General features: G+C 53.8%; 1 protein-coding gene across 3 annotated transcripts; it reads right to left on the bottom strand.

Annotated features, from left to right (window-relative positions):
• Positions 1 to 990: 990 nt before the first annotated feature.
• Positions 991 to 27,359, bottom strand: FOXN4 (forkhead box N4). 3 transcript variants are annotated; one of them, XM_069557112.1, is made up of 10 exons: positions 26,504 to 26,671; positions 25,601 to 25,689; positions 12,761 to 12,906; positions 8,578 to 8,702; positions 8,371 to 8,484; positions 7,930 to 8,057; positions 7,212 to 7,308; positions 6,292 to 6,499; positions 3,908 to 4,300; positions 991 to 2,821 (listed from the first exon to the last, which is right to left on the bottom strand). In XM_069557112.1, the coding sequence occupies exons 2-10, from the start codon at positions 25,684 to 25,686 to the stop codon at positions 2,562 to 2,564; spliced, it is 1,557 nt and encodes a 518-aa protein (XP_069413213.1). In that variant the 5' UTR covers positions 25,687 to 25,689; positions 26,504 to 26,671; the 3' UTR covers positions 991 to 2,561. The 3 variants fall into 3 exon arrangements, 2 of the variants coding, with proteins under 2 accessions (XP_069413213.1, XP_069413212.1); XM_069557111.1 differs by having other exon boundaries at positions 8,371 to 8,702; positions 26,504 to 27,359; XR_011249846.1 differs by lacking the exons at positions 25,601 to 25,689; positions 26,504 to 26,671 and having other exon boundaries at positions 991 to 1,483; positions 1,611 to 2,821; positions 8,371 to 8,702; positions 12,761 to 13,192.
• Positions 27,360 to 27,551: the final 192 nt, after the last annotated feature.

Here is a 27,551-nt window from a genome sequence, read left to right as displayed (position 1 = left end):
TCTCAGTCCTGCCTTCTCCCTGGGACCCCAAGTCCTACCCACCCTCTCTGAGCCTCGCCTTCTGAGCAGTAGGCAGGGTTCACATCCCTGCCTGAGTGAGTGCTTGTCCAGAGCCTGGGCACTCTGGGGTGGGGACTGGTAGCCGGACTAATTTTACCGATAATGACCGAGTCCTCTCAGTCTGGCACGACGGGAACCTGGCATCAGAGGACCTGGGTCCAGTGTTTGCTCTTGGGGCCTCAGTTTTCCCATCTGTAAGTGGGTCTCCACTGTGAGGGGCTCGAGGCACTGTTGTCCTCTACCCCCCCTCCCCTGCTCACCCCCCTCCCCTGCTCACCCCTCCCTCCCCTGCTCACCCCTCCCTCCCCTGCTCACCCCTCCCTCCCCTGCTCACCCCTCCCTCCCCTGCTCACCCCCCTCCCCTGCTCACCCCTCCCTCCCCTGCTCACCCCCCCTCCCCTGCTCACCCCTCCCTCCCCTGCTCACCCCTCCCTCCCCTGCTCACCCCTCCCTCCCCTGCTCACCCCTCCCTCCCCTGCTCACCCCTCCCTCCCCTGCTCACCCCTCCCTCCCCTGCTCACCCCTCCCTCCCCTGCTCACCCCTCCTTCCCCTGCTCACCCCTCCCTCCCCTGCTCACCCCTCTCTCCCCTGCTCACCCCTCCCTCCCCTGCTCACCCCCCCTCCCCTGCTCACCCCCCCTCCCCTGCTCACCCCCCCTCCCCTGCTCACCCCCCCCCTGCTCACCCCCCCTCCCCTGCTCACCCCTCCCTCCCCTGCTCACCCCCCCTCCCCTGCTCACCCCCCCTCCCCTGCTCACCCCTCCCTCCCCTGCTCACCCCCCCCTCCCCTGCTCACCCCTCCCTCCCCTGCTCACCCCCCCCTCCCCTGCTCACCCCCCCTCCCCTGCTCACCCCTCCCTCCCCTGCTCACCCCTCCCTCCCCTGCTCACCCCTCCCTCCCCTCTTCACCCCTCCTCCGAGCCACAGAGCTGCATTCAGCCTTTATTGACAGAAGACAGATCTCCAACACTACGAAACACAGTCCTGGGGTCGCCCAAACACAAGCTTCATTAACAATGACTCAAACATCTTAACTTGTGGGAGGAGACGTCATGTCACACAAAGCAGGCAAGCAGTGCTGTTCCAATCGGTAGCACTGAGCTATGAGTAAGGATGGTGATGCTTGGCAGAAAGTTCCGGAATTTGGAAGAAGTTAGAGATGGTCCTTCAAGACAGGCCTGAACACCAAGCCTACCAGGTGGCTGGCAGACCTGTGGATTACTCAGAAAATTCTGGCTCTAAGGTTCAGGAACTCCCAGATGGAGGAACCGAACATCCGATGGGGCCAGAGAGGACAGTGGTTTAAGTGGTTGCCATGGTTTCTCAGATTAGCGGGATGATCCCTGGCTTTTTTTCCCAGCCACTCACCTGGCTCCCCTCTAAGCCAGCTATCTGTAGAAACTGCCACTTGGAAAGTCAGTCACTGGCAACGAGAGGGAAAAAAGACATAAAGAAGGTCATGAGGCAATGAGACAGGCCAACAAGTGCCAATAAATACTCTGCATTGCAGCTTCTACAGCCCCACTAGCCATGTGGGTCAGTGGCTTTACCTGGTTCACAATTAACTTTCTTTCCATCGGGGTGTCTTCATTTCCAGTACAAAAAACCCCTTCCCATTCCTCTCATCCCATCCTGACTTGGAAGCCCCCAAAATCCAAACTAGGAGTCTCCCTTCTTAGGTGCACATTTCAAGAGGTTTGAATCATGACTAAGCATTAGGAAAATATCCAGTCTCTAATTTAAAAAAAATAGGATGTTTCACTGTATCGAAAGTGCTTGCTTGTTCTAAAAAAGCAGCCTAAGACTGCAGAGGGCTTAAAAGTCAGTTGGAGATGTGATGTATGGATCATTTAGGGGTGCAGGGAGGGACCACGGAATCTCATTCCAGGGGCCACGGGCGGGGTTTGAAGAGGTGGCGTGGATGGGCTCTAATAAATATAAATAAAGGTACATAGGGTCACAGTGCCCGGTGTGGCTCGGGAATCTGCCTGTGAAACCCTAACAGACTGTGAGGAAGGGGGCCTGCCAGGCCAGCGGGGCAGGTGCCCGGTTCAGAGTTCAGCCTGCTCCGGTCCACGAAGGCTGGACAGTCTGCCAGACCCCGGCCTCGGGGCCTGTCCGCTGGAGACTGAGGCAGGTGTTTCATCCCAGAAGAATAAATTAAAAGCCTTCCCATCGGAGTGTTTCCGTGGCATACCCGTCCCAAAGCAGGCTGCAGGTCATTCACAAATCAGCTGGGAGGCAGACTGGAGAGACCTTGTTCTCAGCTCGGCCAGGCCTCGCATCTCGAGCCTCAGAGGAGCATTACGGGGGCCTTGTCCACTCTCCTCTGTCCTGCTGACTTGAGGAGGGCCCAGAAACTTCCCCTGGAGGTCAGGCAAGGTCAGCCAGCAGCCACAGTTCAGAGGCCTGTGGGAGGGTAGGGGGCCTTTCTTCCGGCAACACCCGGCTCCATGAGCATCCTTCCAAGGCCACGTTCTGGGGCAGGCGAGGCAGTCAGCTCAAAGCAGGGCTATCGGCTTGTTCCCCGGGGCGCCCAGGTACTGAGAGGAGGAGGTGGTGGCTGACGTGGCCACACTGTCTGGGGTCGAGTAGGCAGCGTAGAGACCGGTCACCTGAAGGTCTGGGAAGGACTGGTCACTGCCACCAGAGACGGGAGTCAGGCCCGAGGCCCCCAGCTCACAGCCCAGTGGGGAGTCTCCGAAGGCCCCCAGCGTGTCCAGGCTGAAGCCTTCATCCTTGATCTCCTCCCAGAGGTTCCCTTCCAAAGACAAGAGCGTTTATGTCAAAAGGACAGGAGTTTGAATTCCATCCTAGAGACACAGCAAAGACCACATGTGGGGCTTAAACTCTCGGCACCACAGGACAGTAGGGTGGAGCCGGCGTTCAGCCCTGGTCCTCCCCTCCCATCCCAGGCGTACTCAGGAAAATCACCACCGTCTCGGAGCCTTGGGCTCCTCTGGAGGAAGTGAGATGATCAGAGAACCCACCTCCTGGAACTGCAAGGCTTAAACTAGGGGGTGAGTGGGAAGCACTCGGCATGCGTTAAGTGGCACCATCGTGGTCAAAGTCAGGGGACAAAAGCATGATTTCCTTTTAACTGCACAGTAATCTTGGGGAGAAGCGGGGCAGTTCAAACATACCCATTTCACAGCTGTATCTGACCTAGTTAGTCATTTGCTAACTGACTCACCTGCTAACTAACCTGCTAACTTGTCCCGTTCCCTCACTAGACATGCAACTCCTGGAAGGGCAGGGGATTTCTCGGCCCCTGGCGGGCTCACAGTAGCCAGTGCACGGCTGCTTTACGAGGCTTCGCTGAATCTGAACTTGCCTTGTTCATTCATTCGTTCATTCCCTGTGTGCTGAGGGTAACCATGTGGGTCAGAGCGTGACCTGGCATGAGGCTGGCACATGCAAGTGGACGCAGTTTCTGATTGACAACGTGGGGTCAGAGAGGGCTGGGTTGAAATGCCGGTTCTGCCGCATATAGCTAGGCGGCCTCAGGCCGAATGAGGTCTGAATGAAGAAATGGGACTTCATTTCTCTTGGTCTAAGTTTTCTTAGTGGTGGAATGGGAGTGTGAAATGGCAGTGGCCTCCAAGACTGTTGCAGGCTGAGATAGGATGATGCCTCTGAAGTGCTTGGCACAAGGCCTGGTATACTGTAGGCACTAACTAAATGCCTGCTGTGATTCACTAGGATTAGGCGCTTGGGAGGTGTTTGCTGAAGGAATGAGCTGTAGGGTAAATGCCGACGGCTCTCCTTTTCCCCAGTCTTTCTGGCTGCCCCCTCCCCAGTCCCTCCCTTCCCTTCTGTTCCCCTCACCCCCTTCCTCCGACCTCACCCTGCAGAGCAAAGTCCATGATGCTGGGGTCCAGGGCATCCACCTCGGTGTTCATGTCGGTGCTGATGTTGATGAAATCCACAGGCGCCCTTCCCATGGTGGGGTGGGGGAGGGGGCTGGGGCTCAGGTCCGGCAGGGCGTGCAGAGGTGGGGTCTGGGCCGGGGCAGGAGAGTCCGGCACCAGATGTGCCTGGGGCTGTGCCTGATGGTGCAGGGGGACTGACGGCAGGGACAGGGTCATCAGTGGCTGGGGTGGGAGCTGGGAGATGGCCAGGCAGCTGTGGGCCACGGCCGCCGTGGTGGCGTGGGTCAGCACCGGGGCCTCGGGCTCCCCTGGCTTGCCAGGGCGTCGGCAGCTTTCCGGCCGGTCCGAGATCAGCTTGTCCAGCTCCTCTGCAGGCAAGTGGGAGAGGTCATTCATCAGAAGCCACCCTACAGCTCTTAGGTCCCCAGCCCAGGCCTGGATTCAAAAGCGTTATCAGCTGTGTGATTTTAGCAAGCCTCTTGGACTCTTTGGACGTCAGTCTCTTTGAGATGGCCTCATGCACTCTACACAGGGTCATGGAAATGGAATGAAGTCACAAATGACATAGGGACTTGGAACAATGAGACGGGTCTCAGATAACACTGGCTCCCCTCATGGGGACAGTGCTTTATAGAATAATCCTGTAACTCTAGGACTTCACTAAAACCTCATAACAGGCCTACAAGAGGGAAATAAGGCAGAGATTACAAATCCCATAAGACCAGGACAAAAGTTATAAACATACAGGGGGCCCTAGCCAGAGACATGAAGCATTGCTGTGGACTGAAACTTGGATCCTCTTCCCTCGATGCTCTTCAATAGAAAAGATGGAAGTTACGCAAAATTATTTTTAGTTGTTGGCTTGTGTCTCATTGACTGCAGCAGTTCTGAGACCAGACCACTAGGGTTGCACACGTTTAGAAATGAGGACACTTGGAATCTAGAAGGTGAAATGGCCTGCCCAAGATGTCACACGAAATAGGCGTCAGGATGAGCCCTGGATATCAAACCAGACCCCAGAGCTCGCAGCCAAGGGCCTACTGGGTCCTGCTATGTCCTGATCAACTTATTGAATTGTTCATCTCTGAGCTAGTCTCCCATCCCCCTTCACACCCAAACTTCAAGTGTGATGCTATCCACAGGGCCAACCCGAATATTCCGAAGGCTGGGTGGCATTAGCCTCCCAGGTCACTCTTTTCTATTCACATGTCACTCATATATCCCCAGCTTCACATCTCTTAATTAAAAAAAAAACAGGTGTGATATTTTTTTCAATCTAAAGTAACTCATGAACAGGGTAGACAGTTTGGAAAATAGACAAACATGCGAAGAATATAAAAATTATCAGTGGTCTCTCCACAGTAAAGATTTGTATGTATGTATTCTAGTCTCTGTGTATACATATATATCTATATAGATATACATTAATTGACACACAAATGGGTGTGGCTGTATATGCATTTTAGAATGTGACTATGTATCGGAGAAGGCAATGGCACCCCACTCCAGTGCTCTTGCCTGGAAAATCCCATGGACAGAGGAGGCTGGTGGGCCGCAGTCCATGGGGCCGCTGAGAATCGGACACGACTGAGCGACTTCACTTTCACTTTTCACTTTCATGCATTGGAGAAGGAAATGGCAACCCACTCCAGTGTTCTTGCCTGGAGAATCCCAGGGACGGGGGAGCCTCATGGGCTGCCGTCTCTGGGGTCGCACAGAGTCGGACACGACTGAAGCGACTCAGCAGCAGTAGCGGCACATTATGTATATTGATTCATAACCTGCTTCTTCATTTATCATATTGGGAACATTTCTTTTTGAGATAGAAATATTTTTGGAATACTAATACTTGCATGGTATAATACTATATCCTATTTAATCTCCTATTGTAGGATGGCTAGATTGCTTTCAGTTTTTTTACCATCAGAAATCACTTCATGATGGATAACTTTGTTCATAAACTTTTTACTAAAATCTTTGATTTCTCCAGCACAAACTGCCAGAAGTAGAATAAAGGAACCAAACTGGGGACAAAATTTGCAAAGCTTCTTGACATTACTTTGCCCTGGGAAAGTCTCACACTTTACATTCGCACCAATTGTACATGACAGTGCTGATTTCTCCGCATCGTAGCCCACACTGGGTGTTACTGTTTTATTACTTTTGAGAGTCTGTTCCAGTATGGTAAGAAAGGTAAGGAAGCCTTGCTTTCCCATGGTGGTTTTGCATGGCATGTCTGTGGGAGACACTGGGGTTGTTAGTGAGATTCTATACTCATTGCGGGATGGGCAGGGTGCAAGCTCGTGTGTGAGTGAGTGTGCACGCGCGCCGGGGTGTGGTGGGGGCGCCGGGGCCTCACCAGGGTTGGCCATGCTCCGGTGGATGGCAGCCAGGTCCTTCCTTTTCCACTTCTGCATCTCCTCCTCCATCTTGTCGATGCGGGCCAGGTTCAGGGCCCACAGGCATCCCTTGCGCGAGGAGCCGCTCATCTTGTTCTCCACCTTCTCAAAGCACTTGTTCAGGGACAGGTTGTGCCTCACAGAGTTCTTCCAGCCGTCAGGAGCTGTCTGAGGGGAGAAACGGGCCCATGGGAGACCTCTCTTCAGGGGCCCCTCTCTAATCATGTCTCCCTAGGGGCTATCTCAGACTCGGGCCTAGGGGAGTAGGAGGGACAGCGTCCAGGGCTTAACCTTGAGTTGGGAATACGAGAGGGAGCAGTGAGGACTGCGGCAAACGGGAGGGTCCATGCTCTGATTAAAGGGGCACCTGTACTTCAGCTCTGGGCAATGGTTAAGACGCAAGGACACGGCCCAAGGCTTCCAGATCTGCTCTTTTTCTCCTACTCAGGAGACAAGCAAGTGAGATGATGCTAATATGTGGATAATTTGTCAAGTGTATTAAATGCCTATCATTTTAAGTGCTCATACTTTACTGTAAGGTAACCAGACATTGCAATGCACCTCACACCCTCCTCCTTTTACCCACAGTTTCTCTGTGTTTGCATCATTATGTTTTACCGAGTCTGTGCTGAATAGCTAGATTGATCCTCTAGCCTTTGCCCCCTGAGATGCCTGGTGAACTCCTATTCATCCATCAAGGGCCCAGCTCAAATGCCCCCTTCTCTTTCTGGATTTCTTGGCCCATGTCTGTGTGAGTGCACATTGCAGGTGTCTTTGGACATGACTAGGGGACTTAAAGGGTGGCTTAGTTTGGCCCAGGTTCTAGCAGTGCCAGGGAGAGACCAGAGCCACTCTAGCCACCCCCTCTGAGGCCCCTCACCTTGAAGTAGGGGAAGTGCTCCTTCATGAAGCTATAGATCTCGCTCACGGGCAGGCTTCCTGTCTTGCTATTCTTCAGGGCCATGGCGATCAGACAGCTGGAGGCAAAATGTGGGGCAGGCCAGATGTGAAGCCATCTCAAGCTGACAGCCCAAGGTCCCCTCTGCCAGGAAGTTGGCCCTGCGTAACCCCGCTGGTACCAGCCCCTAGACGCTCACAATGTTAGCTCTAAATACCTTTTCACGGCTCGATGTCTTTGCCACCCTCTGCCCTTGACCTTGAGCTCAGCTATTGGTAACGATTTTAGAAACCTTGTCTTTTCCTCCTTTTACCCCTTTCTCATCGTTAATGGGCCTTTAGACATTAACTGAGCTGTTTAGCTGCCTTCCCCAAATCTTGTGAAGTACCTAATACTATTATTTGATGCCTTTCTGCATCAGAGGGAACTGAAGCTCAGAGAGGCCAAGCCTCTTCCCCAAGGTCACACAGCCAGCTGGTGAATGACAGAGTGGAGCACTGGGCTCAGGGTCTGGAGTGGATTCTCAGCCCTGGGAACTGACTGACCACGTGATGATCCGTCCTGAGAATGGGTCCCACTTCCCAAAACCTTCCCCTGGGAAGCCTAGGCTACCACACCCAGCTCTCTGAGGTGCCCTCGAGACAGCCCTCACCCTTCTCTTCCCTGAGTCCCCCACCGTCCCAGCCCCCCAGAACCTCACCTGTAGGAATAGATGGGCTTGGGATAGTGTTTGGGGTGCAGTTCCTGGGATGAATGCACAGCCATGCGGGGCTGGGGGTAGGGAGGCCGTGCCCCAAATGGGGAGCCATACAGGCCCACAGGAGTGCACTTCCCATCAGGGGTGGGGAGTGAAGAAGGGTGGCAGGGAGAGAGATGGTGAGAGAGAGCATTAGTCACTCATGATCACCCCGCCACTCCCCCATCTTGAAGACGCAGGGTTTATAGCCCTGGCAGACCAGACCATCTTGTCTCCACCCAGCACAGGGTTTTGGGTGGAAATCAAATGAACAACCCCATGACATGGTGAAGAATGTTCTTCCCATGTTCCGGGTGGGAAAACTGAGGCTCAGAGCAGTCCCTAGCCAGCCCAAGTCAGGAGTGTCTGCTTCTGAGGCCAGGCCCCTCCACCAGCCCCCAGTACCTGCTGGACACCTGGGGGGAGCGGGAACTGAGGTTGTGAGGCGGCAGAGTACAGCTGTGGTGGGTTCTGCAGGCTGGACGAGGGCTGGCCCCCCACAGCGAACTGGTTCATTTGCTGGGGCCGGGAGAGAAGGAGACAGAGGGTCGAGGGCGACCCCAGCCCTGTAGGACACCTCCCTCGCTCCCTGACCCACGTGGTGGCACTTACACTGGCTCCGTGGTTGGTCAGGGGACTCGGACCCAGCACGCCTTGGGGGGCCATGCCAGGTGGGCCTTGGAGCAGGTGGCCTGGGGTGGCTGCCATGTGCAAGTCAGCCGCCCTGGCCAAGGCACCTGGAAAAGGGAAGCGCAGAGACGCCTGGGCTGGGGGAACGGTAGCTGTGGACAGGGACATACCCACCCCTGGGCGCCTCCAGAGAATGAAGCCGTCCCCTACCCTTGGGGCTCAGTGCATAGCAGGTGCTTGGCAAACCATGTCTCTGGATGATAGTGGTAAAGAGTGGGTTCCCACCTTCTCTTCTGCCAAGGATCAGCCCAGGAAGAGCAGATGTACCCCCTTTTCCTGTGCTGGGCCTGTGACAGGCACTGCTAATCTATCATAGAGTCTTACTGCCCCAGCCTGACTTGAGGTAGACACTGCCGACCAAGCAAAGCTGATGTTCAATGATCCTGCCCTGGGGCCTTCAGCTCTCCTTTGAGCTCTGGCTACCACCTGGGCTCATCCTTTGTGCTTTGGTCTGTCTACTTTGTCCTGCCATCTCTGACCAGACCGTTAGTTCCCTGAGAGCTGGGACCACATTTTATATAACTCAGTGCTGCTAGCGCCGTGCATAGTGACAGGCATGCAGGAGATGTGCCATGATGCAGCGAAGAAAGGGGCTTCCTTACTTCACAGTTCCCATCCACTGAATGCCTACTGTGTGCACGGTGCTTTCTGCATTGAGTCCTCTAACACTCCATGAAGGCAGTTCTATTATCTTTTCACTGTAGGTCAGGAAAGAAGTTCAGAGGCAAAGCCATCTGCCCAAGGTCACATAGCTGTCCCCTCAGGGTTCTAGATTAGGGATCGAGAAACTATTGGCCACCAGACCAAATTGGCCCACAACTTGTTTTTGTAAATAAAGTTTTATTGGCACACAGCTACAGCCATTCATTTACATATTATGTATGGCTGGTCTTGCACAGCAGTGACAAAGTTGAAATGTTTCAACAGAGACCATCTGGCTCACAGGGTCTAAAATATTTACTGGCCCGTTACAGAAAAACTGTGCTGACTCCTGCTACTGACGTTTCGGCCAAGAACAATTTGGTGAAAGAAATACTCCTAGGGGATAAGTTTTTAACTATGGGTCCTTTTAATGTACTGCAGTGATTGTTTTTGTTGAATTTTTTTTCTTCTTATGACACACTTTCTGTGTCCCTAAACATTTAATTCACTTCCACTGCAAACAGGCTGCCATTTGTTGAGTATCAACTGTGTGCTGGGCCTTGTCCTCGGTACTTTTTAAACAGATATTTATTTATTTGTTTATTTATTTGGCTATGCTGGGCCTCAGTTGCAGCATACAGGATCTTCTTCACTGTGGCACACAGGATCTTTAGTTGCAGCTTGCATATGGGATCTTGTTCCCTGACCAGGGATTGAACCCAGGGCCCCTGCATTGGGAGCTCAGAGTCTTGTAGCCACTGGACCACCAGGGAATTACCTGTGATACTTTCTTTAAAGAAGTCAAAGTACTTAAAAAATTTTTTTGTGGTAACCATTTAAAAAAATTGAAGTATCTGCCATGGAGAAGTAAACTCAGCATCACCTTGAATAACATTAATATTAAATCACATTCTTCTAAGGTTTTTTTTCTGGCTTAAGACTAATAGTAACTTCTGGGACTTTCCTGATAATCCAGTGGTTAAGACTTTGCCTTCCAATGCATCGGGTATGAGTTTGATCCCTGGTCAGGCAGCTAAGATCCCATGTGGTAAGATCCCACAATATTACTTCCATTTTGTTTTGCTGTTTGGCCGCCAAACACCAAAAAGTCAAAGCATGAAATGGAAGCAATATTGGAACGAATTCAATAAAGACTGAAAAATGGTTCACATAAAAAAAAAAAAAGTTGAACTATAGTTAATTTACAATGTTGGGTTAGTTTCAGGTTAGTTTCAGATATACAGCAAAGTGATTTAGTTTATATCTATCTATCTATCTATCTATCTATATCTATATATATAGATATAGATATAGGGACTTCCCTGGTGGCTCAGACGGTTAGGCATCTGTCTACAATGTGGGAGACCGGGGTTCAATCCCTGGGTTGGGAAGATCGCCTGGAAAAGGAAATGGCAATCCACTCCAGTACTATTGCTTGGAAAATTCCATGGACAGAGGAGCATATATATATATATATATATATATACTTATATATAAACTTTTTATATATAATCTGAAAATCTTTTCCAGATTCTTTTCTCTTATAATTTTTTAGTTGCTCAGTCATGTCTGACTCTTTGCGACCCCATGGACTGCAGCACGCCAGGCTTCCCTCTCCTTCACTATCTCCCAGAGTTTGTTGAAGCTCATGTCCACTGAGTCGGTGATGTCACCCAACCATCTCATCCTCTGTCATCCCCTTCTCCTCCTGCCTTCAATCTTTCCCAGCATCAGGGTCTTTTCTAATGAATCAGTTCTTCAAATCAGGTGGCCAAAGTATTGGAGCTTCAGCTTCAGCATCAGTCCTTCCAATGAATATTCAGGACTGATTTCCTTTAGGATGGACTGGTTGAATCTCCTTGCAGTCCAAGGGACTCTCAAAAGTCTTCTCTAGCACCACACTTCAAAAGCATCAATTCTTTGGTGATCAGCCTTCTTTATGGTCCAACTCCCACATCTGTACATGACTACTGGAAAAACCATAGCTTTGACTATACAGACTTTTGTTGGCAAAGTGATGTCTCTACTTTTTAATATACTGTCTAGGTTTGTCATAGCTTTTCTTCCAAGGACCAAGTGTCTTTTAATTTCATGGCTACAGTCACCATCTGCAGTGATTTTGGAGCCCAAGAAAATAAAATCTCTCACTGTTTTCATTGTTTCTCCGTCGATTTCCCATGAAGTGATGGGACCAGATGCCATGATCTCAGTTTTCTGAATGTTGAGTTTTAAGTCAGCTTTTTCACCCTCCTCTTTCACCTTCATCAAGAGGCTCTTTACTTCCTCTTTGCTTTCTGCCATAAGGGTGGTGTCATCTGCACATCTGAGGTTATTGATATTTCTCCTGGCAATCTTGATTCCAGCATGTGCTTCATCCAGCCCAGCATTTCACATGATGTACTCTTCATATAAGTCAAATAAGTAGGATTACAATATACAGCCCTGATGTACTCCTTTCCCAATTTTGAACGAGTCCATTGTTCCATGTCCAGTTCTAACGGTTGCTTCTTGACCTGAATACAGGTTTCTCAGGAGACAGGTAAGGTGGTCTGATATTCCCAACTCTTTAAGAATTTTCCAGTTTGTTGTGATCCGCACAGTCAAAGGCTTTAATGTAGTCAGTGAAGCAGCAAATATTTTTCTGGAATTCCCTTGCTTTTTTTATGATACAACAGATGCTGGTAATTTGATCTTTGGTTCCTTTGCCTTTTCTAAATCCAGCTTGTACATCTGGAAGTTCTTGGTTTGTGTGCTGTTGAGGCCCAGCTTGAAGGATTTTGAGCATTACCTTGCAGGCATGTAAAATGCATACGATCATGCGGTAGTTTGAACATTCTTGGGCATTGCCCTTCTTTAGGACTGAGTATAATTCCCTGTGTTATACACTAGATCCTTGCTATTTATCTATTTTACATATAGTAGTGTGTGTATGTTAGTCCCAAACTCCAAATTTCTCTCTCCCCCACCACCTCCAACCCAAAGTACTTCTAAAGGAGTAAAGGAACTGAACTTCTGTAAAGGGTCAGACAGCAAATATTTTAGGCTTTTGCCAGCCACGTGATCCGTCTTGTCTGTGGTTTATAACCTTTGAAAAATGTAAAAGTATTCTTAACACAAAGGCCATACAAAAACAAGCCATGGGCTGCATTAGCTCCCAGAGGTGGTCATCTGCTGAGTGCTCTAGATGTCCCGGGAGGAGGGGAGGGGCTGTCTTTATTCTTTGCTGAAACCTGAGCTCACACAGGGCCTGGCACACCATGATGAGCAAAAGAGCGAAGCACATCCCTCTGGGGAAGGTAGAATTAGTCCCATTTTATAGAGGCAGAAACTGAGGCCTGGAGAGAGAGACTGACCTGGCCACGGCCACCCCCTGGTTCACGGAAGCACTGGGCGTTGCCTTTCCCCGTCTCCCAGTCCCACCCCACCCTCCCGCCACCCCGCCTCACCCCACCCCTGTGCCTACCTGGGTGCACGTGTGGTACACTGGGGCCGCCCAGGTTCACACGGCCACTCGCCATCTGCTGCAGCCTCGGCACATCCACGGCCGTGAGCCACGACAGCGACTGCAGGTCCCCGGGAAGGTCATCATCGCAGGTGGTGGCCAGGAGCCTGCAGGGAGGGGCAGGGACTCGGGCAGGGGCGGGGAGCTCAGGCCAGCTCCTGGGGCCTCCTCCACCTCTGGAATCACCCCAAAAGCTTCTCACCTCCCCCAGGCCACCTCATCCTCCAATCTGCCCATCCCTAGGGAGCCCTCTTTAGCAGCCAGATTGCACATCCTCAAACCTTTCCTTCATTTATTTGCTAGACACATCTTACTCAATCCCTATCCCCAAATGATAAACACTAGTGTTTGTTAAGCACTTATTATGTGCCAGGCACCGTATCAAGTCCTTCCCAGGTAGCAACACAGAGGACACCCCCAGTCACCTGATGAGGCAGGTGTTATTATTCCCATTTCACAGATGGGCAAACTGAGGCTCATTGCCCCAAGTCACTCACCCAAGGCCAACCTGGAACAGGAAGTGGTAGGGCTGGAACCCCAGCCTGAATTCCTCACCATGACCCCAGGCAGCCCCTGGAGCTTCCAGTTAGGATACATGCCCCCCACAACTAACCCAACACCAGAGCAAAAACATTTCTTTCTATGCAAAGAAAGTGTGCCCATCAAGGATACCAGGCCCAGTACCCCCAATTTTGGGATAACCATGGCTCCCCAGTGTCCTTCAAGTGCTCACCCCACACCTCCAGGGCCCTGGGGGCCTCACAGCACCATCCTGTCTGTGTTATAATGTAGTGTGTTTGCAAACCGGCCAGGAGCCCACACCAGCCCCACCACACCTGCCACCCCACAGGCCAGGCACTTTCTGGTCTGTTGACCCGAGGCCCACTGTCCCAATTTTAAGCTCCAAGTTTCAAAAGTAGGTGTCCTGGGACCTCAGAGAGAGAGTGGGGGGTGTGGAGCCTGGGGTTTCCTCGTGCACAGGACCGTGGGCCCAGCTGGGGCGTCAGCCTCCGCCCCCTCCGCCGTCTGCATGGCCCCTCAAGCGGCTCTCTCTCCATCCCTCTCGCTCCCTTGTGTTTTAGGGCCACAGTTAGCGTTGCCATGGCACCGTTGCTCGGTTGTCACAGGGCCTGGGCCCTCAGCCCACCAAGCTAGCATCAGGTGACCGCCCGGCTGCCCTGGCGATTGGCTGCCTCGTAGGAAAACACAGCCTGGAAACGATTTGAAAACTCGGCCAGCCCGTGTCGGTGGCAGCAGTTGGCCCGGCTGCTGTCCCCTGGAGGTCCATTGTGTGACAAACGACTGTTGCCCCCATGGCACGTGGCTCCTATTGTCCTGGGGTCTCCCTGCAATTGTTTTTACAGCCCCCCCTACCCCCCGGCTGCCGCCCATTCGACCTGCTCATAACTCATCTGGATGAGTGACAGCCACGGGCCAGGCCTGGGTGATGCCATCTGTCCCCTCGGGCCCATGGAGACCATGGGGTGAGGCTGAGGGCTTGATGTGACGCCCACCCAAGTTCCCTCCTCGCCCCGGGGCTGGCCGACCTTCCGGCCTCTGGTGGCGGGAGCCCCACCCCTGCTCAGTAACCGGCTATGGCTCCCCAGTGCCCTTGGGCTCTGCCTGGCATCGTCCTTGCCTCCTTCTGCTCCAAGGAGGATTGGAGGTGAAGCCCTGGTGCAGGTTTCTCAAGGTGGGGGCCCCACCAGAGACCCCTGAATGGTGGCATGGGGTTTGTAAAGACACCAGGGTCCTGGGCATCACCATGGGGCAGGATGTCTGGAGGCAGTTGAATCTGTTAGGTGATATGTTATTTGAGAGCTTGGACTCTGGGTTCTAATCCTGGTCTTACATACTTACCTGTGTGCCCTTGGGCCACTGACTTAACCTCTCTGAGTGCCAGTTTTTTTGATCTACAAAGTTGGGCTAAATAATAGTTCCTATCGGTCTTCCCTGGTGGCTCAGTGGTAAAGAATCCACCTGCCAGAAGAGGAGATGAGGGTTTGCTCCCTGGGTTGGGAAGATCCTCTGGAGAAGGAAATGGCCACCCACTCCAGTATTCTTGCCTGAAGAATCCCATGGACAGAGGAGCCTGGGGGGCTACAGTCCATGGGGTTGCAAACAGCCAGACACGACTTAGCAACAGCAATATTTCCTATCACACAGTATGGTCAGGATTAAATGTACTGTTGCATGAAAAGACTTGGAACCATGTCTGACTTTGCTGTCTTTAATATTAATATTAATGATAATATTAGCCAGGTCCTCTGGACTTCCCTCATAGTGTAACAGGTAAAGAATCTACCTGCAAGGCAGGAGACCCAGGTTTGATTCCTGGGTCAGGAAGATCCCCTTGGAGAAGGAAATACTGGATTATTCTCCAGTAATACTCCAGTTACACTCCAGAATTCTTGCCTGGAGAATCCCATGGACAGAGGAGCCTGTTGGGCTACAGTCCATGGGGTCGCAAGAGTCAGACACGATTTAGGGACTAAACCACCACAGGAGTCTGAAAGTCCCTCAAAGCTTTGGGCTCTGGGGTCACATAGACCTGCCCCTGCTGCTGCTACCACTAGCGGCTTCCATTTACTGAGTGCTGCTTGTGTCCTTTGACAGGCCCATTTTACAGATGGAGAAGCTAAGGCCCTGAGCTTGCAGATGCTCTGAGTTTCTTTCCCCCAGAGTGAGAATCACAGCTGTACAGGTGGTAGAGGCTGAGTTAATGGTGCTCATCTGATCAATCTTTCTTTCTTGCTGCTTGAGAGCCCCGTCAGGCTTCCCTGGCCCCCACAGCAGCACACACATCCCCACCCTCCCCACCCCAGCCCTGCAGCGGCCTGGCGTCCATCCTGCCCCTGGCACCACCCTGCTCCCACACTGGAGCACAGTCCCACCTCTGGGACAGGAAAGCCCTTTCAGTTCTCTCTCCCCAACCCAACTATGCCCACCCCTGGAGGCTCACTTCAAATCCTGTGTTCTGGCTTCTTCATGCCAAATTCCTGCCCCTCACTTTACCCACATGGAGACTGAGACGGAGAGAAAGGAGGCAGTTTGCTCCCAATGTCATCGTCCAGGAAAGGACTAGGGCAGGGACTCCGGGCTCACTGTGCGAGCCCTTCCAGCCAGGGAGCACCTTCTCCTCCAGGAAGTCTTTGCAACCTAGACCCCAAGCTCAGAGACCTCGTCTGCATCCTGGGTGGGTGTGTCCTGCCCGGCCATCTCTTTGCCCAGATCCTGCCTCTCGGCTCACGGAGGGCTGGCCCCCAGTCCCCATCACCCCAGGTCTCAGCACACAGTGGAGCTACTTCAATGCCTGCTTGGCCAGTCAAACAGGTTGACCCCAGGCCACCGATCCAGAGAACCTGGACGACAGGACAGTGACTGTCCCGTCCAGCAGTTTAGCTGTCCTCTGCCTCCTCGAGCCCTTGCAACAGCCTCGGGACAGGGACAGGGGGCAGGCAGCCCCACTTTACAGATGGGAAAACTGAGGCCAGACCGGTGAAAGCAAAATCATGGCCAAGACTCAACCCCGGGTCTGTCTGCTGCACTGTGGTCTGTACCTGCGGCACCACAGGCAGAGAAGCCCTGTCCTCTGGGGGAGATGCCCTGACCCTGAGTCGGGGGCTCTCAGCGGGGGCCGTGTGGACCAGCGTCACCCAGGAGCTGGTTCCACTGCAGAATCTAAGGCTCAGCCCAGTCCCTGGAGTCTCACACTGGGGCTGTGGGGCCCTGGAAGCTGTGTACTAGTGCCTCCCTGAGCTCTAGGGGGTCGGGGGTGGCGGACAGCCCTGAGAGGGTGTGGCAGGAGCTTCACACAGCTCAGGCTTTGATTGGACAGATCTGGGTTCGAGTCCTTATGATTCCCTGTCTGTGTGACCTTGAACAAGTCACTTGAGGTCCCTGAGTCTTCATTTTCTCATCTGGAAAATGGGAGAGGAACAGACCGCTTCTCCCTGGGCTGTTGAGGGCACCAAGTGAGACAGTGTGTGTTCAGCTTTCAGTGTAGGGGGTCAGTGTAGGTCTGACCCCCGCCCTCGCTCCTCGGGGCCTTACCGCTCATTCTGGGGGTGGACAGCCAGACCCTGCTTCCCTTGCTATCTCCAGCATCCCAGAGGTTGTCTGGTCCTCCCTCCCAGCCAGGCCAGAATGCCAGCCTCCCTGTGCCTGGCATGTGGCCCTGCCAGTCTCCTGTGATGGCTGTAGCTGCCTGGAGCTATGCTGGAGCCTGCCGGCCCTGAAGCCTGGCTCACGTCCTGCTGACCCTGGCTCACCTGGCTCCAGGCACCTCTTCACCGTGGGTCACAGGAACCCGGAGGTGATGCTCTGGGGCCTAAACGGGAGTGTCCCATCCCCACTGCCTGGCCCAGGGCCCTGAGCATCTCTGTTTCCTTCTCTCCACCCTCCTCTGCCCCCTACAGAGGCACCCAGCCCCTCTCCATGGTGCCGTGTGAAGACCCCCAAAACCTCCCCCTCACCTGTGCCTTGAGTTTCCTCATTCGAGGTGTCCCCAGGGGCCTACTTCCTGCTCTGTCCTAGGGAACGTCATGTTAAATGGCCTCAAGCACGGGATCCATGGCAGTTGTGACAAGAGAAAGACTGTGGTTCAGGAACCACTATGGCTTCGGAGCCACAGGCCCTCGCAAAGGCACTGAATTCCCCAGCCTCGGTTTCCCCACCTGTAAAATGGGCACAAATGATAAACAGAGCTGCAGTGTCTCATACCGCGCCCAGGACTGGCATGTCAGTGTGGAGGTGAAGTGGCTTGTGAACCATCCTGCCATCTGCGAGGGTTTGGGGTTATTGCCACAAGTGAGTGTGTGTGTGAGCCTGTGCCAGTCTCTTGAATGGGTTTCTCGTCTGCTGGAAAATGATGGACATCTGCGAAGCAAAGGAAGAGGCAAGCCCAGCCCCATCGCCCTGGGGTCCCTCTGTGTCTTTGGGTGAGGAGGAGAGCACTCCCCCAACCCCGGGTCACCATGTCACTGATGCCTGCCCACCTGGGGTCACCTCCAGCGAAGGCCGTGAGGAGCATGAAACTGCAAAGACGCAGCTCCTTCCATCTGCTCCCCCCAATCCCCCACCCCCATCCTGTCTCACCCCGTCCCTCTGCTCCAACTCTCTCCTCCTCGCCAGCGTCTCTGTCTTCTCAGTGTGGCTCTCTGTCCCTGGGTCTGCGGGGCCCTGTGATGAAGTCCTGGCCCCGCTGTTCCTGTCTGCTGACATCAGGAGCGCTTCTGCGCCTCCTGAGCCTCCGTTCCCTCCCCTGCGGAGTGGGGTGAAACTGACAGAGGCCAAGAGCCCAGGAGAGGCTCTTGCGAAACCTCTACCAGCTTCCTGCAGCCCCTTCTCTCTCTGACCCAGCATCCAGGTCACTGCCCCCCTGCCCCCATCTCCTACAGACTCGTCTCCCTCCCCCATACTCACCCACCCATCATTCTTGTGTCCCCACCGCAGGGCTGCCATTGAGCCAGGCTTTCAGGGGATATGGCTTCCCTGATAGCTCAGTTGGTAAAGAATCCGCCTCCAATGCAGGAGACCCCAGGTTCGATCCCTGGTTCGGGAAGATCTGCTAGAGAAGGAACAGGCCGCCCACTCCAGTATTCTTGGGCTTCCCTTGTGGCTCAACGGGTAAAGAATCTGCCTGCCATGTGGGAGACCAGGGGTTCAATCCCTGGGTTGGGAAGATCCCCCAGAGAAGGGAAAAGCCTGGAGAATTCCAGCTGGACACAACTGAGTGACTTTCACTGTTACTTTTGGGGGATGACAGCAGTTAACCCACCCACCTGTGCTCAGGTAATTCCCACACGTCCAGTTCCCCCATCTATAAAGCATTACTGGCTTTATATATATATATATAAAGACATAGTTCCCTCAGGGTCCCACTGGCCTTAGGACTCTAAGGTGGAGTAGCACCCCAAGGTTAGAAGCAGGTGTGAACCCCAATACAGGCCGGCCTGAACAACTTCCTGACTGTATGACCGTCACCTGCCCTGGGACTCAGTTTCTCTATGTGTAAAATGGGAATACTAATAATAGCACCGACCCTAAGCGGGCTGTCGAGAACACATTGAGAGTTCATCTAAGCATCAGATCAGATGAAGCATCTAGTTTTCTGCAGAAAAAGTAGGTTAAACTATTAGCTCGGGGGCTCCAAAGGGGACCCCTGGCAATGCATCCTTCTCAGACCCAGTGGGGGAAATTTGTCGCCAGCAGGGGATCCTCATTAGTGAATGGAAAGTTTGGGGTCAAAAAGAAGACGACCTAGGTAGCACTGCAGGGTCCCCTTTTGAATGAAAGGGTTCCCCCACAGCTCTCAGGGGGGAATCTTCCTTCTCAAAGCTCAGCCCCATTCATCTTATTAAAATACGTACACACCCCAGGGAGCACCATCGCTCCCTTTCAGAGACAGGAAAGATGAGGCCAAGCCCAGGGAGCTGGCCTCAGCCACCTCCTGGCAATGGCCCCAGGTACCTGCCCCCGCACCTCCCGCCTGTCCCTCCGGGGGCCTCAGTTTCCCCATCTGGAATGTTGGAGTCGAGCCTCTCGCATCTCCGTGGGGCACACTGGGACACACAGCCTGCAGGGCCTGGAGGACTATAGAGGTGGGCAGCCCAGCTCTGCCGGCAAGTGGGATGCTGAAGGGTGCCGACCCATTCTGAGGGGGTCACGGCCTGGAGCATCTGAGAGGGGGCGGACCCTGGTTAGGAGCCAGGTGGTACCCTGGGAAACTCAGTGTCAAAACAGCCTATAAATTTTCAGTGCAATAGCGCGTGTGTGCGTGTTCAGTTGCTCCGTTGTGTCTGACTCTGAGACCCCATGGACTGCGACCGCCAGGCTCCTCTGTCCATGGGGTTTTCCTGGCAAGAATACCAGAGTGGGTTGCCATTCCCTGCTCCGGGGATCTCCCCGACCCAGGGATGGAACCCGCATCTCCTGCGTTGCAAGTGGATTCTTCACCGCTGAGCCCCTGAGGAAGCCCCCGTGCAATAGCAGGGCTGCCGTTCTTCAAGTGCGTTCTCTGCGCCTATCACTTTACCCATGTTCCACATGTGCCGTCATGCCTTTTGCTCTGAAGCCTCTGGGCTTATCAGAAGGGGGTGGGCCCTCTGCAAGGCTATCTTCTGCACTCACCGCACCTAGGAAACCTGGGCCCAGCGCTCCTGAGCTTCTCTTTTTGTAGCACTCCTGTGTAGTTGGTTGTGAGTGGAGGCTCTGGGGTCCACCAGGCTTGGTTTTAAACCCCACCCAGTCCTTAATAGCTGTGAGATTTATCTGCAGTCATCTGCCTCTCTGAGCCTCAGTTTGCTCATCTGCAAAATGGGGGTGCTAACACCTGTACCCATCTCATAGGGGTTTGTAAGGACTAAATGTAGTTCAGGTGGGACACCCCAGAGCACACATCAATATTCATGACCTGCTAGCAGTTCAGATCAGTGTACACGTCTTCAGCAGGGTATGGACTCAGCATGAAGCAGGCTCCATGGGGAGGGACACGGCAGAGGATCTGACTCAGGAAGCATCTGATTCACTCCACAAATGCCTCCTGAACAACTACTTGCCAGGCCCTGTTCTGGCAGGCAGACAGAATTCCCTCTGTCCAAGCAAAGAACTTTCTAATCGACCTCGGGATGCAAAGGAGGAGAGGCCTACCCCCTGGCATGCCCGCCTTCCTGCCAGTCCACTCAGGTCTGTAACTCCCTCGTCTCCTGCCAGCCCGTGGAATGGCTGCTTACAATACCCATTCCGCAGATGGGATGACTGAGGCCCAGAGAGAGGTGGAGATACCCCTCAGCCGCACAGCATGTCAGCAAAAGAGCTGGGATTTACACCACCCGCCCTGGAGCCTCTTCACTTGGATACTCTGCCAGCATGGCTGAGCTATATCGAGTTGTAGGCAGGAAGAGCAAACCCTATTCATGTTATTTTTAGAAGGATCGGGCTGCAAGGTGCCTCCATGCTGCTGGGGCCGCTGGTCAGGGGCCGTGTGGTAGCCCTGGGCAAAGAGAGAGAGCCTTGGGGTCCGTGGCCACTGTTCTGCACTGGCCAGGGGGCCATGCTGGAAACACTGATGAACAACATCCTTCATCAATTAGCTATGACCCTTGATCCTTTGGAGGGATGGAAGATGAGCCCGGAAAGCAGGGCCTGGGGTGGGTCAGCCCCAGGAGACCTGGACCCCAGTCCTGGCCCCGCTCCTAATGGAAGGAGGGTCCTTGTGCAGGCGACTCACTGCCTTTGGTCCTCAGGTTTCTCATGCACAGAACAGAGGTGATGGAAGGGCCCAGCTTGCTTCTGGGCTCAGGGTAGGCTGATCACTGCAGGGCCCAGCGCAGTGTTTGGCTCCAGGGCTAGGTGCACGTTTGCGGAAGGGGTGGATTGCATACCCAGCATTCAGAGCAGCCTTTTACAAGGGACATCAGAGCCTGTCACTGTCCTTAAAATCCATTAGCGTAGTAATACTCAAGCTCCTTGCCATGATCTGACCCTTGGCCATCTCCTCCTCTCTCCCCTTTGCTCTAGCAAACCTGCTCATCTTTCAGGTTCCCCAAACATTCCATGTTCTGTTTGCACATGCTATTCCCTCTCCTGGGAATGCTGTTCCATGCACTCACTCACAGCTAGCGCTTTCTTGTGCTTCTGACCACAGCCTAACTGGTCCCTCCTTTGAGAGCTCCTCCCTCATCACCCCCATCCCTGGTGGTCCTTGCAGTGTCGTGTCTGAGAAATATTTAGCATTTTGCCATGAGTTATTCACTTATACATGTTTCCAGTCTTCCCACTCTAGGAGGGCAAGGACAGAGAGGCCCTCTTTTGTGGTCAGCACCCAGCAAAGGACCTGGCACCCTGTGGCATTTATTCCATACCTGCTGGAGTAGCAAAAGGAAGAGGGATCTCTCCCAAGTTCAACCCAGTTCAGCTCCAACACATCTAACATTCCCCAATTTCTATCCATTTCCTGCTCAGCTTAGACACCACCTCCCCTGAGGAAGCACTCCCAGCCCAGCCCACTATCTTCTAGTCCTTCCATCCCCTGGAATGACTACTGCTGCTAGCATCTACCCTGGCATAGATTCCTGAGCTCGCTGATCTATTTTAACCCTATTATCTACCCCTGCCTTCTCAGTCCAGTCCAGTTCAGTTCAGTCTCTCAGTCATGTCTGACTCTTTGTGACCGCATGGACTGCAGCACGCCAGGCCTCCCTGTCCATCACCAGCTCCGGGAGTTTACGCAAACTCATGTCCATTGAGTCGGTGATGCCATCCAACCAGCTCTCTCTCAGTCCAGAGCCCACATTTAACCCTTTACTTCCTATCTTGAGGATTCTTAGAGTTCATACAGCAATTGTGCAGTGGAAGGAACAGATGTTTGAGGTCTGAATCGTGTCTCAGTCCCTTTGTAGCCGTGTGACCTTAGGCAAGTCACTTCAGGCCTTGTGAAATGGAATAAGAATTCCCACCGCAGAGGATAACTATGAAGATAAGATCAGATAACTTCTAAGAAAGGGCACAAGGCAGCTACTCAAACCACATTTCACTGTTTTCTCCTCTGGCCTTTCATTGTTACTAGGAGGGGTTTGCCCAGAAAATATTGTCTCTGTGGGGAGTGGGGCAGAGGCACATCTGTCTGTCCGTCCGTCCGCCCACTATGATTATAACCAGGAGGTTTTACCTGCCTTCTGGAGATGTGGTTAGTAAGAGATTGTTACATCATTACTAACTGTTCTTGTCTCCAACCCAACCTTTACACAAAAGGGATTAGCATTTCATGGAGCTGTTTATTTAGCAAACACATCTTTTGTAAGATCTTCCGTAACCGTTTACAGGAAGAAGAAAATCAAATGCCATTGTAGCAAGCTCAGAAAGTCCCCACTGGGCCAAGAGTGAGCGTAACGTGCAGTGATTTGATTAGGAATTTGGAAAAGAGACTCTTTCTTTTCTAGAACTTGGCTTGGGACGTGGTGCGCGTGCGAGGGCTGGATGCGTGTTTCTGGGAGTGGAAACACAAGACCCGGAAGGGAGACGGCACCCCAGGAAGGTTACCTCTCATCCCTTGCCCTCGGGTAGCCTGAGGAGCCATCCTGGCCACCCCAAACACCCAGGAGGGTGGAAGGTTGTGAAGATACTTGGATGGTCACTGCCCAGGCCAGATGGGGCCCCCCTCCCCCCTCCAAGGAGGTTACAGCCAATGAGTGCAGCCATTCTGGAATGAGGGTGAACCATCCCCCACACTCCATGCAGTGGGAGGCTTAAGAGGAAAGGCAGGTGGTGTCTGCTTGCCCTGGTCCACAGGATAGGATTTTGTCATCACTTGCACGTGCAGCTTCCCTGAGTTTCTCTGGATGTGCTATTTCTCATGTGATACTTATCCATTCATCTCTCCACCTAAGGCATATTTATAAAATATCTCCCGTGTGCCTGGCAACTGATTCGCCAATGAGAAAACCACTGTTCAGAGAGGGCAAGACTTTTGCCCAAAGTCACCTCCTTTCTTAGGGGAGGGTCTGGGGAGTCAACACCCCATATAAGGCACCCCATATAAGTCAACTGCTGGGCCGCATGGTCCCGGGAGAACCTGAAGTTCCAAGAGTCAGCACCCTGCCTCCTCTGGCTTCTCTGGGCCTGTTTTCCAACCTGTAAAAGGAAGTTGTTGGACCTGATTTCTAGAATAAGGAGTTAGCACACAGGAAGTGCTTAATACCTCTCAGGGTCTCCTGCTACCAAGAGTGTTGAGCCGAGGGGGAGACCAGCTAACCCACGCTGAGCAGGAGCTGTTAGCCGTTGCTCAGGCGGTGCGGGCTGCCTGCATCCCTTGGCCCCAGGCGGGCTGGGATGCTGTTGCCAATTTGCTGTCTAGGCCCAGCCTGACTCCGGACAGCTCCCTGGGGGACAAGGCAGCTGCGACGCCCCCCGTGCACAGCCATTGAGAGTTAACGGTCAAACTCCGCCCCTGGGGATGGAAGGGCAGGCAGCTGGGTGGAGGGCTGCAAGGGGGCTGGAACCAGGCTCAGAGCCACTCCCTGGAGAGGCGGGAGGGGGAATGGGACGCCCATAAACTTCTCCTGGGCTATTATCCCAGGAGAAAAATGGGAGTGGTCGGAGAAATGCGAGTGGGCTGCGGGGAGTCGCTGTATAATCGCAAAAGCTCCCCTCCGCAAGAAAGCACTCTCCCTGGGTGGGGCTACAGGCTCCTCTCAAGGACCTGAGAATTGGGCTCTCACGGCTCCATGTCACAGATGAAGACACTGAGGCACAGAGAAGGGCAGTGACTTGTCCAGGGTCACACAGCTGTGAGGTGGTGGAGCAACTTGCTCTGTTCCAGCCCCCCCGTGCTCTTCACCACTGGGGCATGGGAGTGGTGGCCGTGGTACCCTCTGGGTGAGGGTTTGAGTCCCCACTGTCCCTGTAACTAGCTGCATCATCTTGTTAAGTCATTTAATCTGAGCCTTGGTTTTCTCATCTGCCAAAAGCACGCAACAGTGCTCGTTTCATAGGGTGGTTGTGGCACAGGCAGGCAGGCAGGTACTAAAGCGTTAAGAAACTGTCAGCTATTATTATTGTTGTTGTTGTTATTTGGTTATTCTGCCTTCTGTTTATGCTGTTTAACGTAAGAAAACATCCCTGAATCCCTATGAAAAGGAAAGGCTGAACCCTCCAGGATTTCCCCAAGATCATATAGCAGGCAAGTGACAGAGACAAAATTTCTTTCAATCTAACAACTCTATGCAGTGGGTACTGTTTCTGTCCCCACTTGATGGAGGGGGAAACAGGCTCAGAGAGGTCCACACAACCAGAGAAGCTGGGATTCTGACCCCAGAGCCAAGCTCCTGACTCTAGTGTCGCCTCCAGTCCAGCTGCCAGGGTTTAAAACCTTTCAGCACAGGAAGCCCAGAGGTCTTTGGTTGTGGAATCTTGGGGAAAGCATTCCACTTTTCTGAGCCTTGGTTTCCCCACCTGTATGATGGGGGCTCATCAGAGCAGCTCCTCAAGCTGGGCATACAGTAGGTGCCCACAAACTTCTATGTACCTGGCACATGTCTAGGCTTCCAGCCCCACCCACAGCAGCCTCTCAGCAAACCCTTGTTTGAATGCATGGCCTCATTCAGGTCTCTGAAGGCAGTCTCCAGATCCACAGCCTTCTGGAAGCAGTCAGCCTCTAGTGGGGGTCTGCGGTCTTCCCCAGAGGCACTGCTGGTGAGTTGCAGCAGCCCCAGGAGGCCAGACAGCCCCTGGGTAAACAGGGCTGATCCGAGGTGACAGCCTGCTCTTCTCGGGCCAGCCTCTGTCCTGTCCCCACTCCCTCATCTGGGCCGTGCCCCCTCCACCCAGGGACACATGGTGCTTGTCTTGGGGGCAGGGCACTGGGAACCAGGGCAGGCAGGCCTTCAGTGGCTCACGGGGGAGAGGCTGAGGATTCATTTTTTTCTCCTCCTCCCTCCCTTCACTGATGACCTTGAACAAGCCCTTTCTCCTTTCCTGGGGGGCATTTCCTGGAGGCCTGTTAAGCTCACTGGAGGAGAAGCCATAACTGCTATTGTCATCTCAACATCCACCCCGATGCCCAGTCTCTCACCCAGGGGGAGACTAGAGACTGCAGGCTTTCCATGGCTCCACTGCCCCCAGGCCACGAGTCACACACCCTCAGAGAGACACCACCTTTGAGACCAAGATCTTCTAGTTCGCCTGCAAAATCACAGAACTGAATGTAACCGTAGTTCTTGGGCATTTTCAGAAACCATAGCCAGTGCATAAACACTTGAAACAATTCAAAAAGATGTCATTTGTTATTGTCGAAGCCCTCACCTGTATTCCTGTGGAGAGGGGTGGTGATTTTGCCCTGAGTTTCGAATAATTCCTGACATCATGGATGAGATGTCACTTTCTATCATCTCCTTGGGAAAAAGACAAGCAGAAAACAAAACTGCCATCAGCAACGATGTGGACAGGATGGAAAACTCATAGTTTTCCCACAATTCAAAAGGATAGAGCTCAACCAACAGAACACTTAAAAAAAATACTAGAGGATTCCTGGGAGTCACAAGTCACTTTTCCAGAGCAATTCTACAAGGTTTTAGAAGCAAATGAAGAGAATGGAATGAAATTCCAGGCTCTTTCAAATTAATGGGGGAAGGCAAAAGAAGTCTCTAGAAGCCAAATGTCAAGTCATGGAAAACATGGACTTGCGAAATAGGAATCAGAAAATCCTGATTCCCTTCCAAGCCTAGTATTGTCAACCACGGCTCAGTTACGACCACTTTGGAAAAAATAAAAAAGGACAGCCTGATGAGTCATGGACGTTTCTCTGGGGGAGCCAAATTCCCACTTGCAAAGGGAATAATCTCCGCAGGGCTCCCACCCTGGAAACGGCTTCAGAAATGTCACATGCCCTTGCTGGAAAACCAATCCAAACCCCCACCACTACCACCACCTCTCCATCCTCAGCCCCCACCCCCGACACATACAAACATTATCTTTAAAAGAAATCTCCCTTAAGTTTTCCAAACTCTGAGCCTGAAACGAACACAGAAACCCACTCAACCCTCAGATCCGCCCCCAAAGTCATCAAGGATTCTTGGAAAGGAGGAAAGAGGAGCAGAGAGAGGCAGCCCCCCGCAGCCCCTGCCCCGAGTCTCCCCCCTCCCAGGAAATGCAATGCCGGGCACTGCCCGGGAAGAGGGAAGCAAAGTCGACGGTGCAAGGCGGTACCTGGAGCCGATCTTGGCTGGGCCGCTGCCACAGGCGCTCCTGGGGCGGGCCCGGGTTTCCGAAGGGGGGGCTCCCTCGCGCTCGCCCCTCGCGTTCCGCAATTTGGCCGCCGTCGCAGCTCGAACCGTTTTTAAATTTCCCTCTCTGGAGCTGTCCAGCTCAGAGCATGCGCAGTAGCTGCGTAGGGGGGCTTTTCCCCAAGGGGTCAGTTACAGGGCAGGGTCAAGGGGATTGCAGCGGGCGTTTCCCAGCAGCAGCGAGCCTTGCACGCCCCGGGGGCTCCGGGTGGGGTGTGGCGCAGGGGGTAGGGACACCCCTGTTCAAACTCTGCCAGCAGTGGCCCCCCAAACTGCACTCCTGCGAGCATGCGTTGAGGAGCAGTGAGTGAGAGGGTGGTTTAGGCCCAAAGAATTAAGTTGCAAAAGGATGCTGGGTGCATTAAAAACTTGCAGTCCGTCACTGCCCATGGGGAAAGCAGATGGGTGGGTGTGGAGATCTGTTGCAGCCCCCTCTCTCTCCCGCAAAGGGTGTTTGCAGGGGTGCGGGGAGGGCGGTGCGGACAGGCCAGGAGGCCGAGTCGGGGCTCCAGGTAAACACGGATTCAGGCCACCTGTCTCTTTAAGAAAGTTGCGCCCGCGCGGATTGGCGCGGCGCGCTGCCGGAGGGGCCCGCGGAGCCGGGAGCGCTCGCGCCGGGCGCCTGCACCTGCCGGGACCGCTAGGGCGGGGTACCCGGGGTCCGCCAGCCCCCGTCTCGCGTGGAAAGTGAGTCGGCCCGGAGCGAGCGCGGCGGATCCCTAGGCCCTGCCCGCGGCGGGTGCGGTGGAGGCTGCGGCGCTCGCGGTCCCGCGCGGCCGGCGGAGCCCAGCCGAGCGCAGCCGAGCCGTTGGCGGCCGCGGCCCGCCGGTGCGCCCGCGCTCCCGCCTTCCCCGCCGCCCGGCCCGCGCCGCCGGCTGCCCCGCCCCGCGCCCGCCGCGGGAAAGGTGGCGCGGGCCGCGGGCGGCGGGGTCGAACGCGGACAAAGGTCTCCCCAATCCCCTAAGTGGAGC

The sequence above is a fragment of the Ovis canadensis genome, chromosome 17 (genome assembly GCF_042477335.2).
Source record: "Ovis canadensis isolate MfBH-ARS-UI-01 breed Bighorn chromosome 17, ARS-UI_OviCan_v2, whole genome shotgun sequence".
Lineage (NCBI taxonomy): Eukaryota > Metazoa > Chordata > Mammalia > Artiodactyla > Bovidae > Ovis > Ovis canadensis.
This window is presented reverse-complemented; position numbering and strand designations above follow the sequence as displayed.